This window comes from Stegodyphus dumicola, chromosome 3 (genome assembly GCF_044657685.1).
Source record: "Stegodyphus dumicola isolate Sdum_Otavi_A_Nest chromosome 3, ASM4465768v1".
NCBI classification, from domain to species: domain Eukaryota; kingdom Metazoa; phylum Arthropoda; class Arachnida; order Araneae; family Eresidae; genus Stegodyphus; species Stegodyphus dumicola.
The window spans coordinates 47494641-47518362 of record NC_140770.1 but is presented as its reverse complement, the minus strand read 5'-3'; the positions used below and the strand labels follow the sequence as shown (position 1 = coordinate 47518362).

General features: G+C 30.9%; 1 protein-coding gene across 1 annotated transcript in view; it reads right to left on the bottom strand.

Moving 5' to 3' along the window:
• Positions 1–3613: 3613 nt before the first annotated feature.
• The window catches only part of LOC118182958 (uncharacterized), a 79337-nt gene continuing 59228 nt past the window's right edge, over positions 3614–23722 (bottom strand). Inside the window, exons 2-3 of the mRNA XM_085812851.1 lie at positions 8115–8413; positions 3614–4552 (exon numbers count right to left, since the gene is read on the bottom strand). Coding sequence (XP_085668977.1) covers positions 4361–4552; positions 8115–8413 — 491 coding nt within the window. The 3' untranslated portion in view covers positions 3614–4360. The remainder of the gene's footprint in view (positions 4553–8114; positions 8414–23722) is intronic.

The following is a 23722-nucleotide window of genomic DNA, read 5'->3' as shown; positions in this document are numbered from 1 at the left end:
TGCAACGCACAAATTTGATGTGGAACCACTTCAAACAAGTCAGTTTTGAAGTGCTAGAAAGATTTCGTCGAAGAAGGGTGCATTTGTGATAAGCGGAAAGGGCACTCTGGCAGACAAACAGTTCTGTTGCAAGTTGTTGATCGTGTGAGGGAAACCTTTCTCTGGAGGGGTCCACATTGAGTGCTATAATTAATATAAAACTTTAGGAGTTATTATACGTTTACCCAAAAAAATGAACATAATATTCTCCAAGGGTTCCATTTTATAACCAAATAAAATCGAGGAGAGTTTTTGTGGACGCACTATATTTTTAGGGGGATGCATACCTTTCTTGATGTTTCTCGATGTTCTTTTGGCTTATCTCATGGTTTTTTTTTTTTTTTTTTTTCTTGTAATATTATTGTATAGTATCTGTTTCTCATCTGCCGTAATGAGCTATTTAAAAAAAAGAATTCTTTTTTTCATTTCAGCAAAGAATCACATTCTGGAATTTGAGCAAGCATATTCTGCTCTGTTAAAGTATGGGGTGCCCATACATCGTAGCAGCATACACATCCAACCTTCTTCAAATGATCATGTACTGTATTTTTTGGAATATTTAGTCTGTCTAATAGTTCCTGAACTATATAACGTAGATTTTCAGAGATCCTTCTTTTAATAGGTTCTTGTTTGCTGTAGATGGTCATTCAGAGCAGGCATCATTTTCGAGGCTGAAATTTCTTCACTTCTCAAACTATCTCTCATATGTCTGTGTCATTTTCATATAGAGCATAAACTTTGCAAGCAGACTCAGTAGTATTTTTTTTTTTCTTATTTAAAATAAAAAATCATAATACGATGAAAATAAACTTCTGGGTTCTTCATTCTTAGTGTTGCACTAAAACAAAAATTATGCCACGAAAACCGTAATTAAAAAGTATTTAAGACTATATTTAGTGAATTCGAAAACTTAGTTTCAACATATAGCTAACAAATTTTATAATGTACTTCCAGCTGCTTAGTGTTAATTTTGAAATTATTTTAATGAAGAAGTAGCTATTTTGTAAATGTCGACAAATTCCTAAATTAAAAATGTGCATGTAAATGTTACTAAATTATATTAAGTAATTGCAGTTGCACCATTTAATTCGAAGGAAAAATAGTTACTTTATAAAGTCAACAAGGTCTCTAAATTAAAATATTACGAAGGAGGTCCAAACAATACAATAGTTGCCAAATTCAAGTACATAATAAAACAAAATTTTATCTAATCAGTAAATAATGTTTAATAGTTTTATTTTACAACTGGTACTAAATTTATTCTTTGAAAATGTGAAAAAAAACTTTATCCTTAGGTATTCCATTAATCAATGTACATTTTGGCGGTACAAAGACAAAAAATAAATAAATAAATAAATAAAAATAAATAAATAAATAAATAAAAATAAATGAATAAATAAAATAATAATAATAATATTGAGAAAAATTTATACTATAAGCTATTTCTTTTCAGTACGCTCTTCATGGTGTAACATTAGCACAATCGGCCGCATTCGAGAGGTCCAGTTTGAGTCTCAGGGAGAGCTTCGCACATTTTTCATGAACTTCTGCATCAAAAAACCTATGACTCTACAGTACATTTCTTTTTAGTATAATATTTTATTACTATTCTTTCCTTTTACCCTTCAACTGATTTTAATGTGTAATTGTATTATACTTTTATATTATTCTTGTTTTATATATTATATAATTTTCAATAGAGATTTAATGAAGCATATTACAGAATTTATTACTTTAGTAATTAAGTCCAGAACTCTGACATAACTTTCGCTATTTTATTTTTTTTTAAATTTAATTTCACTTGCATTAGTTTGAGTTCTATTATGTATTTTCGAAATAATTTGTGATTTTTACTACATTTAACTTGTTCTCCTTGAGAAGTTTTATTTATGTCAATTTTTTTTAATATTTTGCTTCTAAATATGTATTTTCTTAAATATATCGTCAATTCGGAAGGAAATATTCTAATAATTTGAAATGCAGTTTTTATAAGTGCATAATTACTACTACAGTCAAAAGTCGTTAATTCGGACACCCATAATCCGGAAGGATCTATAATCCGGACCTCAAAGCTACAAACTTTCTGCGCATGCGTCGCGTTGACGCATGCGCGTAAGACCTTTACCGCTGCTAATTTGCGTGTGCGCGTGCGCAAAATACGTTTACGAATGCGCGTTTAATGTATAACGGACGGGATAAGCTAAGCTAAAATTATCTAATTATCTATTTCAGTTAATGTTGCAGATTGCGTTGTTCCTTAATCTTCGAATTGGATCCGGATTATTATTTTTTGCAGACTGTTAGAGCAATTTTATAAAAGTAAGCTTGAACTTTCGATTATGTCAAATAGAATTTCCGATATATATTTACTAATATGTAAAGGATATACAAAGCGAAAGTATCTTTCGGAGTCCATTAAACAAAAAGTGGAACTGCTGCAAAAAATGGATAAAGTTTATCTAAACTTTAACGTGTGTTTATCTAAACTTTGTTTATCTTTAACGCTGCAGCGGCGAGCATTGAATTGGAAGTTGATCTGTCAACACTATCCTTATCTTAAGGGCAGATGTTTTTATTTTATTTGGCTTATAATTGCTTACTCAATGTAGTATTTCATCTCGTCTTTGATATGATTTAAATCAAATGCCTCGTCATTATAATTCGCTTCCGATAGCGAAGAAAGTGACAGAGGTTATTGAAAACGAAAAAATTTCGATTGACAAATTAGTCGGTATTCTCGACACAGCAATTATATCACTTGAACAGCGGAACTTTGCAACTGAACAAGAAATTATGTCTGTTTATAGAATTAAAGAGAATGTATTACAACATAAAAAACGAAGCAACTTAAACAACTTACATTGAAAGAAATGTTTAATAAAGTAAACAAATAAATATTAAGCTTTTTTTTTTGTAAATTTTGATACCCTTTAAATCATAATTGTTCTTTATTTCGTAAATTAAGGTTTCATATTTTTAATTTTATAATTTCTGCATGCCATTTTACCAGATTTAAACTGATGATCTATAATCCGGAAAAATCGATAATCCGGAATCGCCGAAGTCCCGACGAGTTCGGATTAACGACTTTTGACTGTAGTATGGAAATCTTTTACAAGACAGTTTGAATTATTTAATATATGTAACTTTCTTTCGACGCTTTCAAAACTTTAAATGATTCATAAGTTTCTCTTAGCCTTCATTAATTCTTTTATTATAGTCTCTAATTGAAATGTATTTTAAACATAGAAATTAACAAAATATTTTTAATGTATTTTAAGACAATTGGTGTGCATATCAAAATATATAAATGTAGTCTGAATAATACTAACAATTAATACATTATAAACAACGTAGTGTGAAAGGACAGAAACCAGATAACTATTCACAGATAATTTTTCAACATTTTTATTAATTACTTCGATTAAATACAAATTGTGTCTACAAATTCTCTGAAATGTTGCGTATCAATATATGCAAATTAATGAAACATGATTGTCTCTCGCCTTCTTTAAATAACTCGTCGTAATTGCAATGCAACTTATTTTAGTATTTAGAGCATTTTATTTTGTAGTTTGATAAAAAAAAAAAAAAAAAAAAAAAAAGTTAAAACATTCCATGCAATCACAAATAAAAAAGAAACAATAGTTGTGCTAAAGCAATATTTTGTTAAAATGCAGCCGGGTGCCTTATAATTTAAAAGTCATTGCTCGACGAGTAAATTCCCTTCGAATAACACCATTTTTAAAGTTATTTGTGTTTTACTAATAAGCAAAGGCAGTTTGCTGGTTTACACTGTTCTGTAATTTTCAGTTTAAGTTGAAACTCCCTGCAACTCGTCTGCCATATCCAATACTAAAACAACAATAATAATAATAAATCCACTTTGTCTACACCGAAATGAAACTATACATAATATTTATGGCATTCATTTGAAAATACTATGTTGTTTTATTTACAATGAACGGTTTAAGGCTTTTAATAATAAAGCAATATTTTATTTGTTTATTTAAAATAGTCGAAACGGTAGCAGACGTTGAAATTCCCAACTATATTTACTTCCACGAGTAGCAGAAAAATTGTTCCAAATCTCCTAAACTAAAAGACCGTAATAGTTTTCAGGCATTAAAATGCACATTGTGGCAACAGTAAGTAACATTGAAGTGCAGATTCCAGTATTAGCCCCAATGATAGTTCAAAGCATCACATTAATTTTGCAATGCTTCTGTAGATCTTGTTATTCGTTGTATCCTTCAGATAGCCAGCATCCCAAGGAACATATTGTGAATTAAATTTATAAACTAGTCTAGGTAGCATCTTTTCACCTAGCTAGCGGTTTTTCTACTTGTTGGTGTTGGCTCCTGATAGCCATTCGGCTGACGTGTACAGGAATAGGAACGACAATTTTTGGTCCATTGTTTCCGTTGTTGGAACCTATTCTTCCTGATGCAAGTCCGGCTTTAACTCTTTTCCATTTGGCTCTGCGATTCTGAAACCAAATCTTCACCTGCACCTGAAATAAAATGAAATTCATTGAAATAAATTAATCTGTAAATAAATATAATCCTTAGAGATTATAACTAAATTGCTTCATTTCTAATAGTAAGACCTGAATGTTGAAGAAAAGCAGTGGTGAATGCATAATAATCGTATCTCTAAGACATATAGTCGAAAAACAAGTCACAAAACTAAGAATAATAATAACGAGTATCAGTATAAACAATTTTAGAGTCATAGCAGCCTTAGAATTATTTTTAGCAGCTTTGGTGCTATTTTCTAGCCTACCAATACTTAAGTTAGTATCTTAGGCAAACAAGTTTGTTTTTACAACTAATTCTCTTCGTAAAGATTTTAACCTATGTTCCGATAATTAACCCTAGGGGTACTTACTTAAGGTTCTGAAGGTTAAATATGCAATTTTCATAAATATAGCCAGACAACATTTGCTAATTTTGAGGACGGAGACAGCCACTTCATTATCATTTCATCGAATAACGCAAAATGAGCTTTTTTGGTTCTTCTTTTTGTTTAACCAGAAACTCTACAGCAGTCTATTATAAGTGCAAATGCGAGCAAACTAACTTCAGTGGTTCAGTCCACTGACTGAGCCACTGAAGTTGGTTTGCTTATCTAACTCCAATCAGTGGGAATATGTCTTATGGAAACTATGTTTGTGTTTAAGATTAATAGGTTTACAAAAAATAGGACATAAGTATGAGTTATAGGCTGTAATAACGTATAAATGCTGGGAAAGACAGCCTTGCCTGATCTTGTCGAAGTAGCATGTTGTCGGTGATGGGGGCAGTTGGTGTACCTAAACTAAAAGCATTCTGTTAAAAGTTTACTTCTAAAAGTGTAATTCTTTCTAATTCTAACTTTTAATTCTAATAATACAAAAATAAATAACTGAGAGAAACTCTGAAAAAGAAAGACTATCATTTCCTTTTTTACCGATATTACACTGAGATGGAACCAGTATAATACTTCCGTTTTATATCATAACAAAAATAAGATATATATGCAATTTTATAATAATTATTAATATATAGGCGATCAGATGCAAATTCTGAATTCAGAACTAATTTCAATTAAACTACATTTCTAATAATGACAGACTTATAAAAATCCTACTTAAATGAATATTGTGAATTGAAAATTTGTTGAACTTTTGAAATTAAAATATAAGTTATACTCTTTGTCTTCAATATCTTACACTCATATGATTAACATGACATTATTAATTTACAACAACATGAAGTTCAAAAATAAGAAAATATTCAATGAGCATGTTAGGGGAGGGGAGAAGAATATTTATTGAATATAATTTTTTTTTTTTTACTTTCTAAAGAAAATGTCTTTTCATAAAAGGTAAAAAGGTCCAGCACCTGAAATCAGCAGACTTATTCTATATATCTCTCAGGGGCTGCTCATCAGCCCTTTTCAAAGCAAAATCTAATTTCTCGCAATAAGAAACGCTTTGTTTTCTTCAGTCAAAAAAGTTCTAGAAAAACTGTTTGTCTTTCCTTCCCTCTCCTAGTAATTTTTTTATTATTATTTCGTAGTATTCTGTTCATCAAGTAACACTTGGTATAGTGTTCAGTTTAAAGCTCCAGTCATTAACCAACTTATAGGGAAACAAATTGACGTTTTCCACATTACCTATGATTTAAATTGCACATTTTTACTTATTGAAGAGAAATTATTAAATTGTATCACGAAAATAATAATACATAAAATTCAGAATTCATAAAAAGTAAGAGTTTAGAGTTAATGATATGAAATAAAAAGCAGATTTTATATATGAGAGCAAATAATGCTTCCCCCCCCCCTCAAAAAAGACTTCCGAATTAACATCTTGAGTTAATTCTTCGCAATCACTGTAATGTCTATCAAACTAAATGCATGTGCATTGGACTTTAAAAACAATTTCAATGTTTAAATTAAAATATTTTCTTGTTTGTTCCTAATGAGCATCTTTTGGATTAATATATTATCAGATCTGAGAGTAATTTAAGTTTATACTAAAATATTAATTAAATATTAGTGAATTCCGCAATCGGTCTGTGATATGTTTATGTGCCAAGGGGTGCAACCTTTGGCTCATCTCAATTAGTACCATGCTGCATAAATGCCCCGAAAATTTGGGCACCCATAGCAAATTGAGAAAGTCTCGTTCAGAAGCTATATATTTTAAATAACGTAAAAAGGCTTCCATGATTTTCCTGACTGTCACCTCATTAATCTTGAAAAATATCATGCAGCTAATCATAGACCTTCATTCGCAAAATGTGGGATTACATCCTTACGGCAAATTTTTAAAATGACATCCATGAGTATCTGCATGATTCTACCTAAGCAAGCGTAGACTGTCAAGCATGGAGCATTCAATAATCCATCCGCAGACTAGATTTGATTTTCTGAAGTTCGTAACTCTCGGACTGGAGGAATTGGAGACAACTATTTTCAGTATCATCAATGCGTTCTACAATGCTTTTTAATGCCAACACAAGTAAACATGTGAGATCCTTTATAGAAATGTATTAAAAATGCTAGTTTTTCTCACAATAGAAGACCCACCATCCGTATGGTGACCTACCGCACGGGAACTTTAACTAAAATCAAAGAAACTGGTAACATTGCCGCACTAAAAGCAGCAGTAATGGAATAAATATATAAACAAATACGAAGAAATTATACGTAATTACTTTTATTACATTACCAGAAAATTTATCTCAGTATCAGTTTATTATATGGAATTTTGTAACATTACCAGCAGAATGCACTAATGTGATCCTGAAGATGGTCTGTCACATCCTCGATGATCGTCAACATACACATTAGAAAAGTAGTTCAAGTAATTCTATATGGCATCAGTTAATTGATGCACTCCTATTTCATATTTATCAATAAACATGATTTTCCTACTATAATCAGATATAAAATAACACTGTAAGTATCTGCATTTTTCATTTACACAAACACTGCCCAGATGTTTCTTCACATGGTCAGAAACTTGTTCCCATTGTTGACAAATCGCTGCCACAATTCAGCAAGGAAGCAGAGAAGCATCGCGACTGTTATTCCTCTTTTGTTCAGATGACCCCACAGAGACAGTCTGTCGTTTGAGTGTAGACACTAGAGCAGTGTCAAAAAATTCATCTGATGATGATTTACCGTCAGGTGGGTGTATCACGTGACTCATAACCGAAGGCAAATAAAGCGTAGTTCACCTGTTGTTATACATACGACTCAGTAGTCACCTGTTTCGAAAATACCGAGTGCTAAATACTAGGAAAGGGAAGGACAAAATGTGGAGTGTATAATAAATTTAATTTCAGTACAATTAAGCTAAGTACAAGCTTACAGCTAATTGATAAAGTTATTGTCATTCAAAAATCAGGCAAGCAATATCGGACATTCTTCAAAGAATTGACGGACACCTTTAAAATGATTGTTTTATAACTAACTACATTTCATTTTAAACAGAAGAATAATGACTGATATATATCTCAAATAAATTTAGCAGTAATTTAAAATATTTAAATGCAGTGTATTCAGTATTTCTAACTATTTACCTCGCTTAGTTTCAAAGCATGAGCGATCTGAGACCTTTCTGTTAATGATAAGTACTTTTTGGCGTGGAATTCTTTTTCGAGTTCTAGGAGCTGTTCACTGGTAAAAGCTGTTCTCCTCCTCCTACCACCTTTTCCATCACGATTTCGGTCTTCTGCAGAAGAGGACGAGGTCTTCGTAGACAGACTATGAGAGTCATCATCTTCTGGAGATAGTGAGTGTTCATCACTCATGTCATCATCTAGCGTTGTCACATCGGGACTCGAGGAGGAGTCGCGTGTCGTACTCCGACCGGTAGGACCTGAAAAATATTTACATAAAATTAAAATTTAGATACAATGTATAAAAACTTAGACAGATATATTCTTCATTCTTTAAAATTTCATTCTTTTAAGAAGATATATACACCTGATTAATTTCTCAGAAAGCATATTTTGCAAATATAATTTTATTCAAAATTAGTATTCTTCAAATATATATATATATATATATGTATAGTCAAGTTTATGTTAGTTAGTTCTTTCCTATAAAGATAAAAACCATAGGCAGTTTGAATATAACTGTCTCATATTGCGCGATGAACATTTTCATTTCATCATCATTAACAGATAATTCATAATTCCTTAAAGAATAGATATAGATTATAGAGAATTAATGGTGAATGATTATTTAGGTTAATGGAATTACATCAATTTTCAACTTCTATAGTACTATAAAAATATAATGCAAATATATGTCATATCAGTAATACTATATTTGCTTGCAGAAAATGCGTCCTCGTGTCATCTAATTATTTACGTGGATTAGGAATGTTTTATTTTTTATAGTAGTTAACTGTAAATAGTGATTTGTACAAATACATGTACTTTCCGCATTTTACCTCTAATCCTAAATAAACAGCAGTCCTCTGTCGCCCCTATTGAAATCTTATATGAACTATAGGTTTAGGAACTATAGGCTAGGAACTATAGGTTTTTAAGAACTATAGGTTTATGAAGTATTTCAATGCTCTGCCTGTAATATACTTATAATTTTGAAAATAATATTTTCTTACAAAAATCCTTTTCTAAATCAGAAACTAGATATTTTCCAGATTACTTAAAAGTAGTTTTGATGGAGTAAGTAGAAAGTAATAAAGGAGTTAATAATAAAATTTATGAGCCGCAAAAAGTAGAGCAAAACCACACACCATTCTTATTTCGGGGAGGGGGGAGTTACCATGAGAACCACTTTAAATGGCGATAAATAATAAATGTCTTCAACAAGCAGTAGTTTACGCTATACATTATATTTACACATATAAATTAAGAAATATTTGCATATCAGTTACTTTTAAACCATGTCATCTTTTGAAAAAAAAAAAATTTCACAACGCTTACTAGCAGCTAGGCGATGCTAAAATTTTACCAAAAGTATATCAGCTAATGTCAATTCTGTTTTATTTGTTTTTGTTAAAAATTCTGTTTTAGTGACCTGGAAATTAATCCCGAACAAAAATGTTATGTTGTTACAGCCACAGTATTACAGTAATATATTTTTTCTCGAATGCAAGAAACGTAAGTATAATTTCCAAGTTTAAGCTCTTTTTATCGTCACCATCATTGTTTACTGACAGAAAAATTTCCTCATAGGAAGCAAAAATTTACTAGTATATTTTTTTGTTATTTTTTGATAATTTATAGAAATTTATTAATACCTTGTTTGTCTGCTTTTGGTGATTTAGAATTTTCTAGAAACTCTTTCCTTATCTAGTAAATTTGATTTGATATAACCCAGTAACGATCCTAACCATATTTATTTCACAGTTCTATCTGTATTCTTGCATAAAATATATTAAGATCAGTTGCTATTAATGTAAAATGTACATTTAGTCTAATAAAATGAAAAAGAAAAAGGAAAAATTTATTTAGAAAATTAGAGATGACTGGATTTTAGGATTATCAGTTAAACGTTATTTTTCATCATCACCTTCAGTTACGCAAATTTTATTGCTTTTAACTTACAATGAATATTTATGTTTCTTAATCAGTCTTCGAAATGTGTATCGGTACCATTTTTTAAAACCCCCACGCTTTAGGTAATTACAAAATATTTTAAAGTTTATTTAAATATAAAATAATTTATGAACCACCATTATAAGAAGAATATAAACAAATGTATCTCAATATTAACAAAGAATGAAACCAATTATTTATGCTAATTTGTGTTATGTCATCATTTACTGCTATGAAGACTACTATTTATACTGGCATCTCTTACTCCTTAGCATTACCAAACTTTAATTTTAAAAATTATGTTCTTTAACAGTTAAATTATAAAACAGTATTATTACAAGTAATTAGACAAACAGATTATGAGAAACAAATATATTTCAATATATAAACCAAAAATGTATCCAAATGTTTAAGCAGATCTGTGTTGCGTAATAAGTTACTACTACTTCGACTTCACTTAAACTAGCGTCTCTTATTTTTTAGCATTTCCAAATTTTAATTTCAAAAATCAAAACTGAGACTAAAATTGGAAGAAATACTAGGTGCCATAACATATCTGTTTTATGTAAAATTCAGACCTGTGACACTTCGTAACAGATAAGATGATCTGCGGACGAAATCCTTTGCTTTCAGATGGTACAAATGGTTATGTATAACTTCCTTTATGACCTCATGTTACCCAAACAATATTATGTTGATTTTATCATAGCAAGCTTTCAAAATTTTATTCTATTTTTTAGGATTTTACGATTGTTTTAAATGCGAAAATACAATTCATATTTAATTTCTGAGTATTAGAGCTATCGTGGTGGCAAAAAGCGATTAATAAATTTTCTAAAATCATGATAAATTTCAGAAATCTGATAATATAATCTCTCATTTCAAATGTTATTTTTAAACAAAGCTATAATAATATCTAGATCTTATTTAGATAACTACAATATTTTTTGGACCATAGAATTACACTATTATATAAAAAAAAATATTCTGCGATTTAAAATTCTGTCAATGTCTCATCAAACAGAACTTCTGTCATTAAAGTTTCTTAACTCTAGATAGAAGACATTAAGAACCATTGTTCTCACGCTGAATTACAATGTAAAGACCATTATGTATCCAACAGACTCAATATCATTCGATAAACTGGTTTTAAAATCAAAGCAAGCGAAAAACTATCCCAATTTAAAGGCACTTAATAATAACTGCAATAAAAATGTCAGACGGATGTTGAATTAAAATGACAGATATGTTCTCATTTGGTTTCTTTTCTTAAACCTTGACAATACCTTTTAGGCGTATTCCATTCATGTTTGCTGTAATCATATAAATCATTTGAGATAACATTTCTTGTCATGAATCCGCTAGATATTATAATGAAAGGACACAAATTATTGACTTACAGAAGAAGCATGGATTCATAGCATTACAAAAATTAACACTTAATTTACTTAATTTAGGTAAGAAACGGAAAAAGTAATGTACTACAAAGAACAAACTACAGAATAAAAAGAATCGTCTGCAACGTTTGTTCAGACTTGCGTTAGGAAAATGGGAAAGCAACAAGACAAAAGTTTTAACTGAAGGTTTTCGAAAGTCAAACAGAAATTCATTTTAGAAAAATGACTTTGAGATGGTACTGAATGACATAATTCTTTGTCAAATTTTTAAATGTAAGACATTACTGAACGCAAGCAACAATCGACGTGCATTTACTATATTCCGCAGCCTCGTATATGAAAACTGTTTGACAATAAATTCCTGTTGCAAAAGTGTAATGGCAATATTAAATGAACAAACTTGAAAGCTTCGTCAGAGAAATCAAATGATTTTTTTTTTTTTTTTTTTCCTCTATATACTGAATGAGAAAATATTGAGAAAATTTTTTTTATGAAATGCTTACAACTGAGTACTGCTCTGTGATTAAAGTTTTGATTAAAAGAAATCTTAATCCCAAAGAAATAAAACAACGCTTGGATCATGTGTACTCTGATTCATCTCCTTTCTGTTTTACAGTGACAGAAAAACCAGAATAATTTCGCGAGGATCAGTAGGAGAAGATTGTCTTCAACAAGGTCATCTGCTGGAGGTCTTGAACAAAAACTAACTGTTGTCCGTGTTCGGAAGAAAATACTAAACTTCAACGAGATGAAAGCAAGATTTGGTCTACCTGAGACGACTTTTTTGCGCATTCTCTGTCAACATCATCACATGAATAAAGTCTCTACAAGACGAGAATCCAAATTTCTTTCAACAATTCAAGAACATCAATGTGTCAGTCAATTTTTTAAATTAAAAACAGCTTCCACGAAGCTTAGCTTTAAATTATTAATATATGTTTATACGATATGAAGTCGAATGTTCGTGGAAAGAGAGTTAATGACGATGATGGCATGAAAAGAGCAGTTATGGAAATTTTTGAGGACAAACCTTCAGATTACTTAACTCGTTTCTTAAATAATATGCAAATTGCATCAAGGTGCAAGTAGATTATATTAGAAAATAAATGATATTTTCCACTATTTTTTATAGTAAGGAGTGTTTCATTCTACTTACATATATTAAAATGCAAGAAGTAGACGAGTGAAGCTATTTAATGAGCACGTGCAAAATGATAATTGTTAACAAGGACTTCATTTATAACTGATAACTCATTTTGAGGAGGCTATTTTCAGATTGCCTATAATCTAACTTTTTAGTATTCATGAGTATGAAGAACAAAGCTGGAAACAACAAGTGAATGAATTCATTTAGGGTATGAAAGGATGCAATAATATACTATAATATGTATGTATATGTATGTAATACGTATGTATGTAATGTATTATATATTATTTTATGAAAATAGATCTATCGTAATAGGAAAGGATACGGTTTCTATTTGGATTTTATTGAAAGAGAAATAAATATGTAGAAAAACACAGAACGCCGACGAAGTGAGTGGCCTGAAATCTAAGCAATTTTGTTAAATTCGGTATCAAATTGACCTTTGAAACTATGGAAATCTATTTGCATTAAATATAAAATCTTACACACACGTGTTGCGGTATTTTACTGATTCGCTTTTTAAAGATTGTCTTAAAAAAGTGAACTAATAAATTTTCTATTTTACTAATAAATAACTATTTTTACTAATGAATTTACGAAGTAATACTAAGTATTTTTACTAATAAATTTGCGAAATAATAATAACTATATTTTACTAATAAATTTACGAAGCCTCGCTAGTTTTGAGGCTGTGACTATCAAATACCACAGCCACAGCAGTTTGGAGAGCTGCTCGCATTCCTTTCTGTAGAGGTTCTAAATGCTGTCATAAAATACTGAATCAAATTCCTTACACTTAAGCTTTTACATCTTGTTGACTTTCTCATCGTTTTCCTGTATTTCTTTGCCACAGCCAGTTTCTCACGAACGGCCACGCTCCGGGTGTACGTTCCCAATTTCAATTCAACTGAAGCTAAAAACGGAATCAGCAAACGACAGGAGGTAACCGACTATTCTTCCTGCCCAGGTCCATACGCCCCCTAAATGTCTGAATGACTTTTCGATAATCGACTTCTAAAGCTCCATTCTGTGCGTGTGGTCGTCTGAAAGGGGTTTTCCCTTCCACCCATCCTCTGAGGGGTGTCAGATCATCCAGCAGGAGTCAAACCAGGTCTTCTGTCCAGGGCCGCTGTTCCCTAATCTGTGCTGGGGCGGGCACGAGGCATGTTTCGGGGTGACGGTTTCTTTTGTGCCACACGATCGCGTTCTGTCAATCCCTTTTAAAAATTCCGATCCCTTCTATGTACTCTTCTATTCGCTCCATGCGAAGCATTGGGTTTTTAATCTGTAGGGTTCGCCCCGAATGTCAGGGAGGAAGTGAAAAGAAGATTAGAACGTTGTGACACTGATCCCTTTCTCACTGTCAATGCAATTGAATTAGCTCATTTTAATTAAATTTATCCCGTTTTCCAGAAAGACTAGCGATTGATTTTAAGCTACACGTACCACAAATTTAGTCCATTTTAATGACGAAAAATAAAAGCATTTAAAAGACATGCATGAAAAATTGAAAAGACGGAATTTTCAGATATTAAATTTAAAAAAAAAACTTATTTTTACAACTATGGAGATATTTTCCCTTCTAATATTGCTTACAAATATTTCTCTTTCCATTTTGATGTTAACGAATGTAAGTAGTTATGCGTATTGCTTACAGAATTCGCTTATCTTACCTTAATTTATGAAGGAATTAATCGCATTAAGAGATGTTTTTCAGTATTAATATCTAGAAAGGAGATATACGCCGAAGTTGCCACTTAAAATTAACTCAGTCAGTTGTAAAATTCTAGGCTATTTCTCATCTCATTCGATTAACAGTTATGGAATTTCGATGAAGCTTTATTTTACAAGTTTGATAGAACACTGGTAGTTCGGTCCGGGGTTCGAATTCCGGCGAACGGGGTGACTGCATAGGCGTTTTCGTGGTTTACCCATGTGTGTAACGTGTACACGAATCAGTGTCTCTTAGAAAGTCCTCCACGAAGGCATCCCTCCACTTAGGCAGATAGCCCACGAGTGCTTTGCCATAACCAAATAAATCAAACCAAACCGGTAAAGGCTGATTATTTCAGTAGAAGATAAAATGTGAAACAATCTACGAAAAACGTTAAGATTCATTAAAGCATAAGTAACCATAAGAAAGCAATATTGATTCCTTCAGTGTCATCATGATGTTTTTATATAGTTTATAAATTATCTGGGAAAAGAAAAGCATGAAACATTATAAAATCAAAGCAGAAATTGTTAAAAGGTTCAAATAAATTGCCCAAAATGCACATTGCTGATGCACTTTAAATATTTTATAAATTTTATAACTTGAAAAGCGGCTTGCACATATGAGCATCATAGCTGACACAAAATTCTATCCATTTTTGTTTTTGTGTAATAAATAGTTTTCCTAAACAAGCGAGAAAAAGAAAAATATTATAAATTCGGTGCAAGACATGTGAAATAAAATGCATCCAAAATTTTTTTTTTCGTATCACATGATTAGTTTAATGCACTAAATTCTTAAAGTTTTTTTATTTATCGTAATATTTTTGGACATATGTAACTAAAAATTCAATCGTGGGGGTTTTAAACAATGCTGAATTTAAAATCAAATTCTCAAACAGAAATTTAAGCTAACTGAATATAATCATTCTTATATATGTCATTTTTATGTTAACACTCCCTGCGCTCCTTCTGTTAATGCCTGCCTTATTACAATTTATGCTTAGGGGGTCTCGTAGTTTTATTTTTAGCTTTCATGGGTCTTTTAGGTCTCATCGTTTTATATTAGAAAACTGGATCGCAGAAGGAAGTGAAAAATTAATTTCAAGATCTGGCCTATCATAAAACCAATGATTTAAACAAATAAAACGGAGAAAAGGTAAGCAAAACTGTGCAAAAATAGAAAACTGATTCAAGATGTGAAAATTGATTGCAAATAATAAATTACTTTGAAACAAATCTTATTAAAATTTTTAATAATTTTTATTTAAATATTTTAATAATTTATTACACATAAACCAGATGTATATGATACTGAATATGCCATTTGAATTTGCTTAGATTATGCTTTGATTTTAATAAATATTACCACTAACTTAATGTAGATTACAATGCTAAATTTATGCTATTTTGATTGAACTCAATATTTCTTTTTAATTAAATTATTTTTTATTAAACTTTGCATACAAATAGAGTAATTTTTTCCTTATAAAGAAAATACAATTGACTCTCGTTATGACGACCCCTCGCGTATTGCAAAAACAAGAATTTTATAGCTAATATTATTTACAGTGAAACTGGATATAATTTATTTAAACTAGATTTGACCAGTTGGGATTTTTTGAGCTGATTGTTAGAATGGAATAGCAACCAAGACAAATAGCCATTACAGTATTATATTGTAATAATCTATATATATATATAGTTTGCTGATTAGTGCAAAAAATGTAATACATAAAAGAGGATTAACTGATTTCGTTGTCATTCTCGTTCTAACAAAAGAAAATTTTTGAATCGATGTCAGTCGTATGCGTACTTTTCATTGTAAAATAGTGTACAATTATTATTTTTTATAATGCTTATTTTGAGGACTTTAGCTTAAAAGTTGTACATCTTATACATTTCCAGAAAGAAAATGTGAAATGTACTTAAGAAAATGTGTCATAAAAAGCAGCATCTTTGTTATAAACATAAAGAAGAATAAAAATATGTTTCAGAATTAAATTCAGAGCAGATTTCAAAATGGCGACGTTTGAACCACATCAGAATATCTTAAATCATATTAAAAGAGAACTGGATTTTTTCTTTATTATTAGGATAAAATCGTATAAAAAAAGAACTGCATTTCTTCTTTATCGGTATTAAGATAAATCCAATAAAAATGCCTTGTAATAAACCAAATTCACTCTATTTCATTACTATGAACGAACTATTCTCTCACTATGAATGAACTTCTTAAAACATTTTATATTCTGCTAAAATAAAAAGTTTTAAGAAGTTCATTCGTAGTAAAGCTTGTATTTATGCTGTTACCTGATACCATGCTACGTTTTAATTACCATGAAATAAATTATCAGTCCTTTTTACAATTTCATTCAAGTCAGCAATTTTTGCTGCTAAAAGTTAATTAAAAGAAAAAGAAAGAAAAATTTAAATCTAAAAATGTCATATAAAAGTACTTCTAGCTGAAACAACAATCTGTACTTTTACTCGCATTCTAAGCACGTTTTTTAATCAGACTATTCTTAGCTTTTACAAAAGCCAAGTATTTTATTCTTTTTTTTTAATCATATTTGCACGGTTGCTCTGATGTATTTTCCTATTTTTATATTCTTGACCAAGTATTACTCTCAAGTAATTAAATTTTTGATTTAGGTTCCAGATTTGACTTGTAACTATTTTTATTTTTATCCCCTACCCCCCCCCCAAATCAAGAATATTTACAGTTTTGACCGAAGACTGACGATCATAAAATGTACATACAAGTGTTGATATACCCGAGACTTCAAAGAAAATATTTCTGACTTAAAGCAATATAAATATGTGGGTGCACAGTATCTGCTTTCTTGGGAAATCTGCATTGAATATGTGTGTACATGTTACGGTAAGAAGGAGAAATTACGAAGGCTTGCATGAAACAGCTTCTTCTACGAGGAAATGAATTCTAAATTAAACACCCAATACTAAATAGATGTAGCCACTTAATGGCGACGAATAATCTTCATATAGATTTATATAAAGACGCGAAACGAGTTATTATAATCCGTTCAAGATTTTAATAGTGAAAATATGAAGAAAGAGTAATAATCAGTTAAAACCTGAAATATAGTAAATGCTGGTAATCTACGGCTAGGAACATTATGAAATAAAAAAGAAGTCTTTATTTTTAGTAAGAGAAACGATTTCATCTTTACACATTGTTACCAGAGTTATGTAACCTGAATATGGGTCACTGACCATAATTCATTAACATTTGATGGAAAAATTACATAGCCTTCTGTTAAAAATTTTCTTTCTTTACGTAGTTATAAGTTAACAGAAACAACAAGACGATCTTCATTCTGATTATTTTAGTGCATCCAATTTCATAATTTTTATTTGTTCTCTCCTCCATTCCTTTGTACTTAATTGAAAGATTTCCTTTATATTCCTGCAATTTTTTTTTTTTTTAATATCTGTAAATGTGAAAAATAACAGACTTAAAATTTAACACAAAAAATGCATAGCAAAAATAATGCTGCATTTTTCTACACTAATCTGGTTATAATCAATGTGTCATACGTCAAACAGTCTGTGTTTCGGGAAACGAAATAAAATGCTTCATATAAACAACCAACTCATAATCCACGTCGCAGATATCCCCCCTTGCAACTAAGCTACATTAACCAGGCTTGAAAACAGTCATACGAGTATTTCCAAATGAAAAGCTGTCACTCTTCAGTAAGAGTATCGAGTTTCTAAATACAGATCGTTAGCTTCGTTACATCGCTACGGTTACAGTAGCAAATCAAACAGAAGTTATCTTGCAATGAACGATACAGGCATTTTTTTTTTTTTTTTTCTTTTCTTAAAACTGAAGACGTTTCATATACTGTGCTTCTCAAAGCAAAGAAGTTATTTCTTTTATTACAATTTTTGATTGTTGAAAATAATATTGAACAAATTTATTTAAACATTTTACTAGCTTCGAAATTTTGTTCTTAAGTGTTAACCCTCCAAATCTTCTGAAAATTTAATAATTAATTTTTGGTTTAGAGAAAACTGCAGAGGAGCACAATAAGAATATCGCAGACGTTATCGTATCATGTCATAAATATTCTGAATTAGTTCCTAGCAGTTTTGTTGTTTTTCGTATTAACACAAAATAATTCCAAACTTACTCAAGCTCTTCTTTGCTTCATCAGTCTTTTCGAATACTAAAATTAGGCTTCTAATGAAAATTAGAAAATTGGAGTTGTGATTTTATTTTAGAATAACATCACAAATTTAAATGTACAGTAAGACCCCGCTTAACATGGGGGATACGTTCCATCAAAGTAGAGCGTAATGCGAAACAGCGCTAAACGAGGCTATCTTTACATGTAAATATTGGGGTTAAGGGAAGATGGCTAGGAAATTGGTTAGGTATTAAATTTAAAAAGTATGTTTTTTTAATAAAAATAAAACCAAACATTTATTTCTTAAAGCCCAAATTAATACCACAATATTATTTCTTGCAAAAATAAAAACAAAATATAAATAACAAAACGAATATTCTTAAAAAAAAAACAAATAAAATTCTCAGTCAGTCATATTTAGTTAGCCTTCCGCGTTTTCAGTGTTCTGCCTTTTTGTGACAAAAGCATCTAATGTTGTTTGCCTTTTTCTTTTGCGTTGTTCTCTTAAAAAAGTTCTTCATAAACGGATAGAGCATCTCTAACACCACGCCTTACTTTTGAGCTCCTGTCAAAATTCGGATCATTTTCAATGAATTGATTCATTATTTCAGTTATGGTAGACAAACTCCTTTTTACAAACGCCATCGAAAGTTCTTTTTGCTCTTCTTCTGAATCACTGCTGTCAACATTTTTGTTTTCTTCTTGTTCAGTTAATTCCTTGAGCTCATCATTAGAAAGACTAGCCGCTGCTTCTTGAATTATTTCTTCGACATCTTCCACATTTACCCCTTCAAAATATGTCTGTACAATACCGCACCAAACAAGAAATACAAGTACACACTTTCGGATATGTATTTGAAACCTATCGCTGCATAATATTCCGGGGAATCCCCGTATGCTGCGAGCGATTTCGTGGAATCCCCGGGTTGAAATAAAAGAGCGCTAAACCGAAACAGCGCTAAACGAAACAGCGTTAAGCGGGGTCTTACTGTATCTGCATTTTTGGTAATAGAATTGTTACATAAGTTTAACAAGAATTCAGAGCAATTATGACTCTCCAGTACCGTAACTGTACTTTTATCTATGACCATGAACAGACCAGTTGATTTTCATGAGCAGCCCAGTCTGCCCAGTTTCCAGGAACAGTCCAACTTTTTCCCATAAAAACAACACAGTTGATGGAACTACATCCCTTTCCTTAGGATATTAGGAATCGTTAATTACAGAGTATAAAAGAACTTTATATTTACAATGCAAATTAAGATCGAATTGAAATATTAAAAGCTGACGATGTAGTAATAAATATCATATAGTAATAACAATAGTAGTACATGTGGAAGAATTCTTTCTGCCCATTTAATCTTAATGCAAATGCCTATATTATATTCAAGATATTTTGTATACAATTAGATTAGGATTTAATAACAAAATAAAAACACCCAATCTCGCGTAGAAACGCGCATGATCAGCACTTAGAAAAGGGTGTTAGAAATTATGATTATTAAACCTAACTGTGCTATTAAACTAACCTTTAAATGAAAAAGGGTCTAAACAATGCTTAGGATATATTACAAAGAAAAAAAAAGAAAAAAGAAAAAGAAAGAAAGAACTATCAGAACTTCAAAAGTTATGAGCTCAAATGGACATGTAAACAATGTAAAATGGACTGGAATACCTAATTGACACGTTTAATTTCAAAATTATCTAATAGACGATTATACAAGCTACATATTGCGGCAGAATTTTGTCAGAATACTAAGCTTTATGTTTTATGGAGACAAGAACGCGTAAGAATGTAGGAGGTTCTGCAGCAGAAATACAAATATACGGCTTTACATAAGTCTTCGGTATAAATGCTTAATAATGTTAGCTGTAAATATTGTCAAAAAGCATAGATTATTTTCAGTTGTTCACTTTTTTACAGCACTGATAATATGATGATTCACTTATAACAATAAACGTAAATCATACGTCACATGTATTGAACACTTTTTTTTAATCCGAGGGGGGAAAAGCTAATAAAAGTAACAATACTTGAAAAAAAAATCTTTTAAATAAACTTTTTTTTTTCTTTTCTTTTTGACTAAGCACCAAATCAAGACAGTTCACTGAGCTTCTCGTTATTGAATCATTACTCAAAGTAGTTTATCGTAGCTACAGTAATTCTTGTTCGAGAAGTAAATGATGTGTCACGAGGCCTATCGGTTTCATTGACGCTTTTGCCGCAAGTGTGCAGACTACCACCAAGCTGAAGTGAACCGTTTCGATCCTTGCATCTGCAATGCATCCCTCACATGCAGCTGCAGCTACAACGGAGATGATGTTTTCTATCCAGTGAAACTAAGTAATAACATAAATCTGACGAAGCCTTCAGGATATTTGAAAGAATAAATGTTCTAATAGTTTTTTAAGAAAGTGCATCTTTAAATTTGAAGTTTGGGCATCAAGCTGAAATATGTTGTTCACTGTACTGTCATGCACTGAAAAAATTCTAGAAAAAATTATATTTTTATTGCAAATCATACTTTTATAGAGAAATACAGTGAAAACTTTCTCAAATGACCATCCACGATCCAGAGCATTTTGGTGTTAGAAGTACTGGTCACCTTCAGAAGTGGTCACAAGAACAGTATTCACTATATGTAATTTACAAGGGTAATAGTATGTTCTCAAAATTGTGGCCGCATTAAATTTCGTTTTTGTCAGTGTTTAAAAAAGTATGTGGTTTTTTTTAAACAAATAATTCGTTAAATCACCATGTTTCAGATGAAAAAGAAACTTACGTATTGGAAGTAATTAATACCTTCTTTATTTCAAAATTATTAAAAATTAAAAAACAGTTGTTTTAAATGATGATTTGTACTTTACGATAAATGCTTTCATGCGAAACTTAAAGGCTTAAAATTTCTGTGGCTAATCGAAATGCTTTTTTCTGAAACAAGCAGTTTTTAAAGTTACCGGGTCTTAAATTTAAACTGCCATGTTGTTCCATCTATTGAATAAATTAACACGATATGAGAAAAAATTTCAAAACTAAATAGTTATTCACGAATTTTCAGAAATGTTTAAAAGACTAACTTAACATTTAAAATTTTTTTTCTGTTTTCCTTCCTTTCCTCTTCTATTTTATTTTATATGTGGCTCGCATGCCTATTTGTAGCATTTTCATCGTCAAGCAAGGTACGGGAGGTGGACCTTCAAATGGAAAGGCTTGTTAAATACAGAACGAATGCATACATTTCTTACGGTAACCGTGAAGTTTGAGTTTTCAGGGATATTGCAGACACTGATTTCAAACACAAAGAATTACAAGTCATTTACAGTATACATATATACCATAGTTCAAAAGAAGACAAATTGTGGTGTTCATTTGGCTATTGCATTTGTTACCTAGATACGAGGTCTTTGCGATATATCGAGCCCTGCAGTACTCTGGCTCATTGTACATTCCTAAAAAATCTGATCACTCCATGACTTCCTTGTAAGACCTATTAAATTATACACAATTTTTGTTGCACTTCATTTGAACTTATTTCTTCAATTTATTCTAACTTAATTAACCGATCCCACACAGCAAATTAAAAATGTCATCAAAAATTGCAAATTTTCAAATTAAACATACCGTTCAATTTTTGTCGTACAGGAGTTAAATGTCTCATAATTTTATTTTTTCATAACAAATATAAAACTTTCGCAAATAAGTATAGTAACAGGAAGAGAACATTAAAAGTTAGATTTCGCTATTTGTCAAAAATTAAATTTTTTTTAATTTGAAATTGCGAAACAATTATTATTTCTATCATTTAAAACACTTCCATAAATATATATCTAGATTCAACGATTGCAAAAATAAAGACCCGATAAAAACTTTTAAGCCAGGTAAGGTGTGTATGCATGTATATATATACTTTCGATGATGCCGATTGCCGTAGAAAAAGGAAGTGCATAACTAGATATTATAGCAGTCCCATGTGCCAAATTTCAAAATTCTGCGGCTAATCTTTTTTGAATTACATACATAGGTATGTGGAGACGTTACAAAAAAATCTATTCTGAATAAATTTTACAATCCGTTTTTTGGGGGGAAGAGTCCTTTATTCTGTCCGTACGTACAGATGTCACGCAGAAACATCGTTCAGATGGATTCGAAAGTAGTTGAAATGGATATTTCCGTTAAAATATGATACCCGAAATTTTTCGCGATTACAGTACTTCCTTTACTTCCGCACAAGGAAGTAAAAAGACAAGAGCTATCTTAGTAGCTGTCGAATTGAGAGCAAATTATCTGAAAAATATACTAAACTGCGGAAAAAAATAGTGGTTTCAGTGCGGTCAGGAGCACAAAACATGACGGTGGACAATGCATCAGAAATCCTAATTTTTGTTACTCCTGGGAGAGTTTATATGTGAAGAATTTCTTAAAAGGCGTGTTGTATGGACTGTGTCTCGCTCAGTGGGTGATGCATTCGTTGATGTCCAAAGACCGTTGATTGCTTTCAATGGTCACATCACTCATCACTGTCCACTTATTATCGACATATTCTAGAGGACTTTGTGTGCCCATTATTTCAAACATAAACCTCAACGAGGTGCCATGTATCAGAATGAAACGGATCAGTTCACACTTCGAAACTGATGACAGTTAGGTTAGAATAACATGACAGCGAGCTTGAATATCTTTCATGATTGTAAAATCTCTTGATTTCAACATCATTGAGCTGCTCTCTAGTAATCTAGAGAAAAGGATTAACGTCTACCTTCTGCAGCACCACCAAGTGAATTAATCACTTCTTTTTCAGCAGGAAGACTTAAAGAACACCTTTATTGACTTGAACAAGACTTATGTCGACTAAAAATAATCGTTTACCAAAAATAATCGTTGCAGTTTACCAAAAATAATCGTTGCAGTTTTAGCATTCAAATAGGACCTGCACTATATTAATAAAGTATAATGCTTTAGATGCAGATTAATAAAATCAGCATTGCTTATTAGCTGATCTATCCTTCGCATCTTAAAATAAAACTGTCCCCTGTACCGGAACTGAGCTGAAGTAACCTGTTCGGTGTGCTAATGGTTGCACCGCAAGAGCACGTGGCAAGAATTCTTTTAATCTTCGGTAATATAAATCACAAAATATCGAAGATCTTAAACAAATCAATGAAAATATTATAATTATTAGTCAAGGCCAATGATTTTAATTC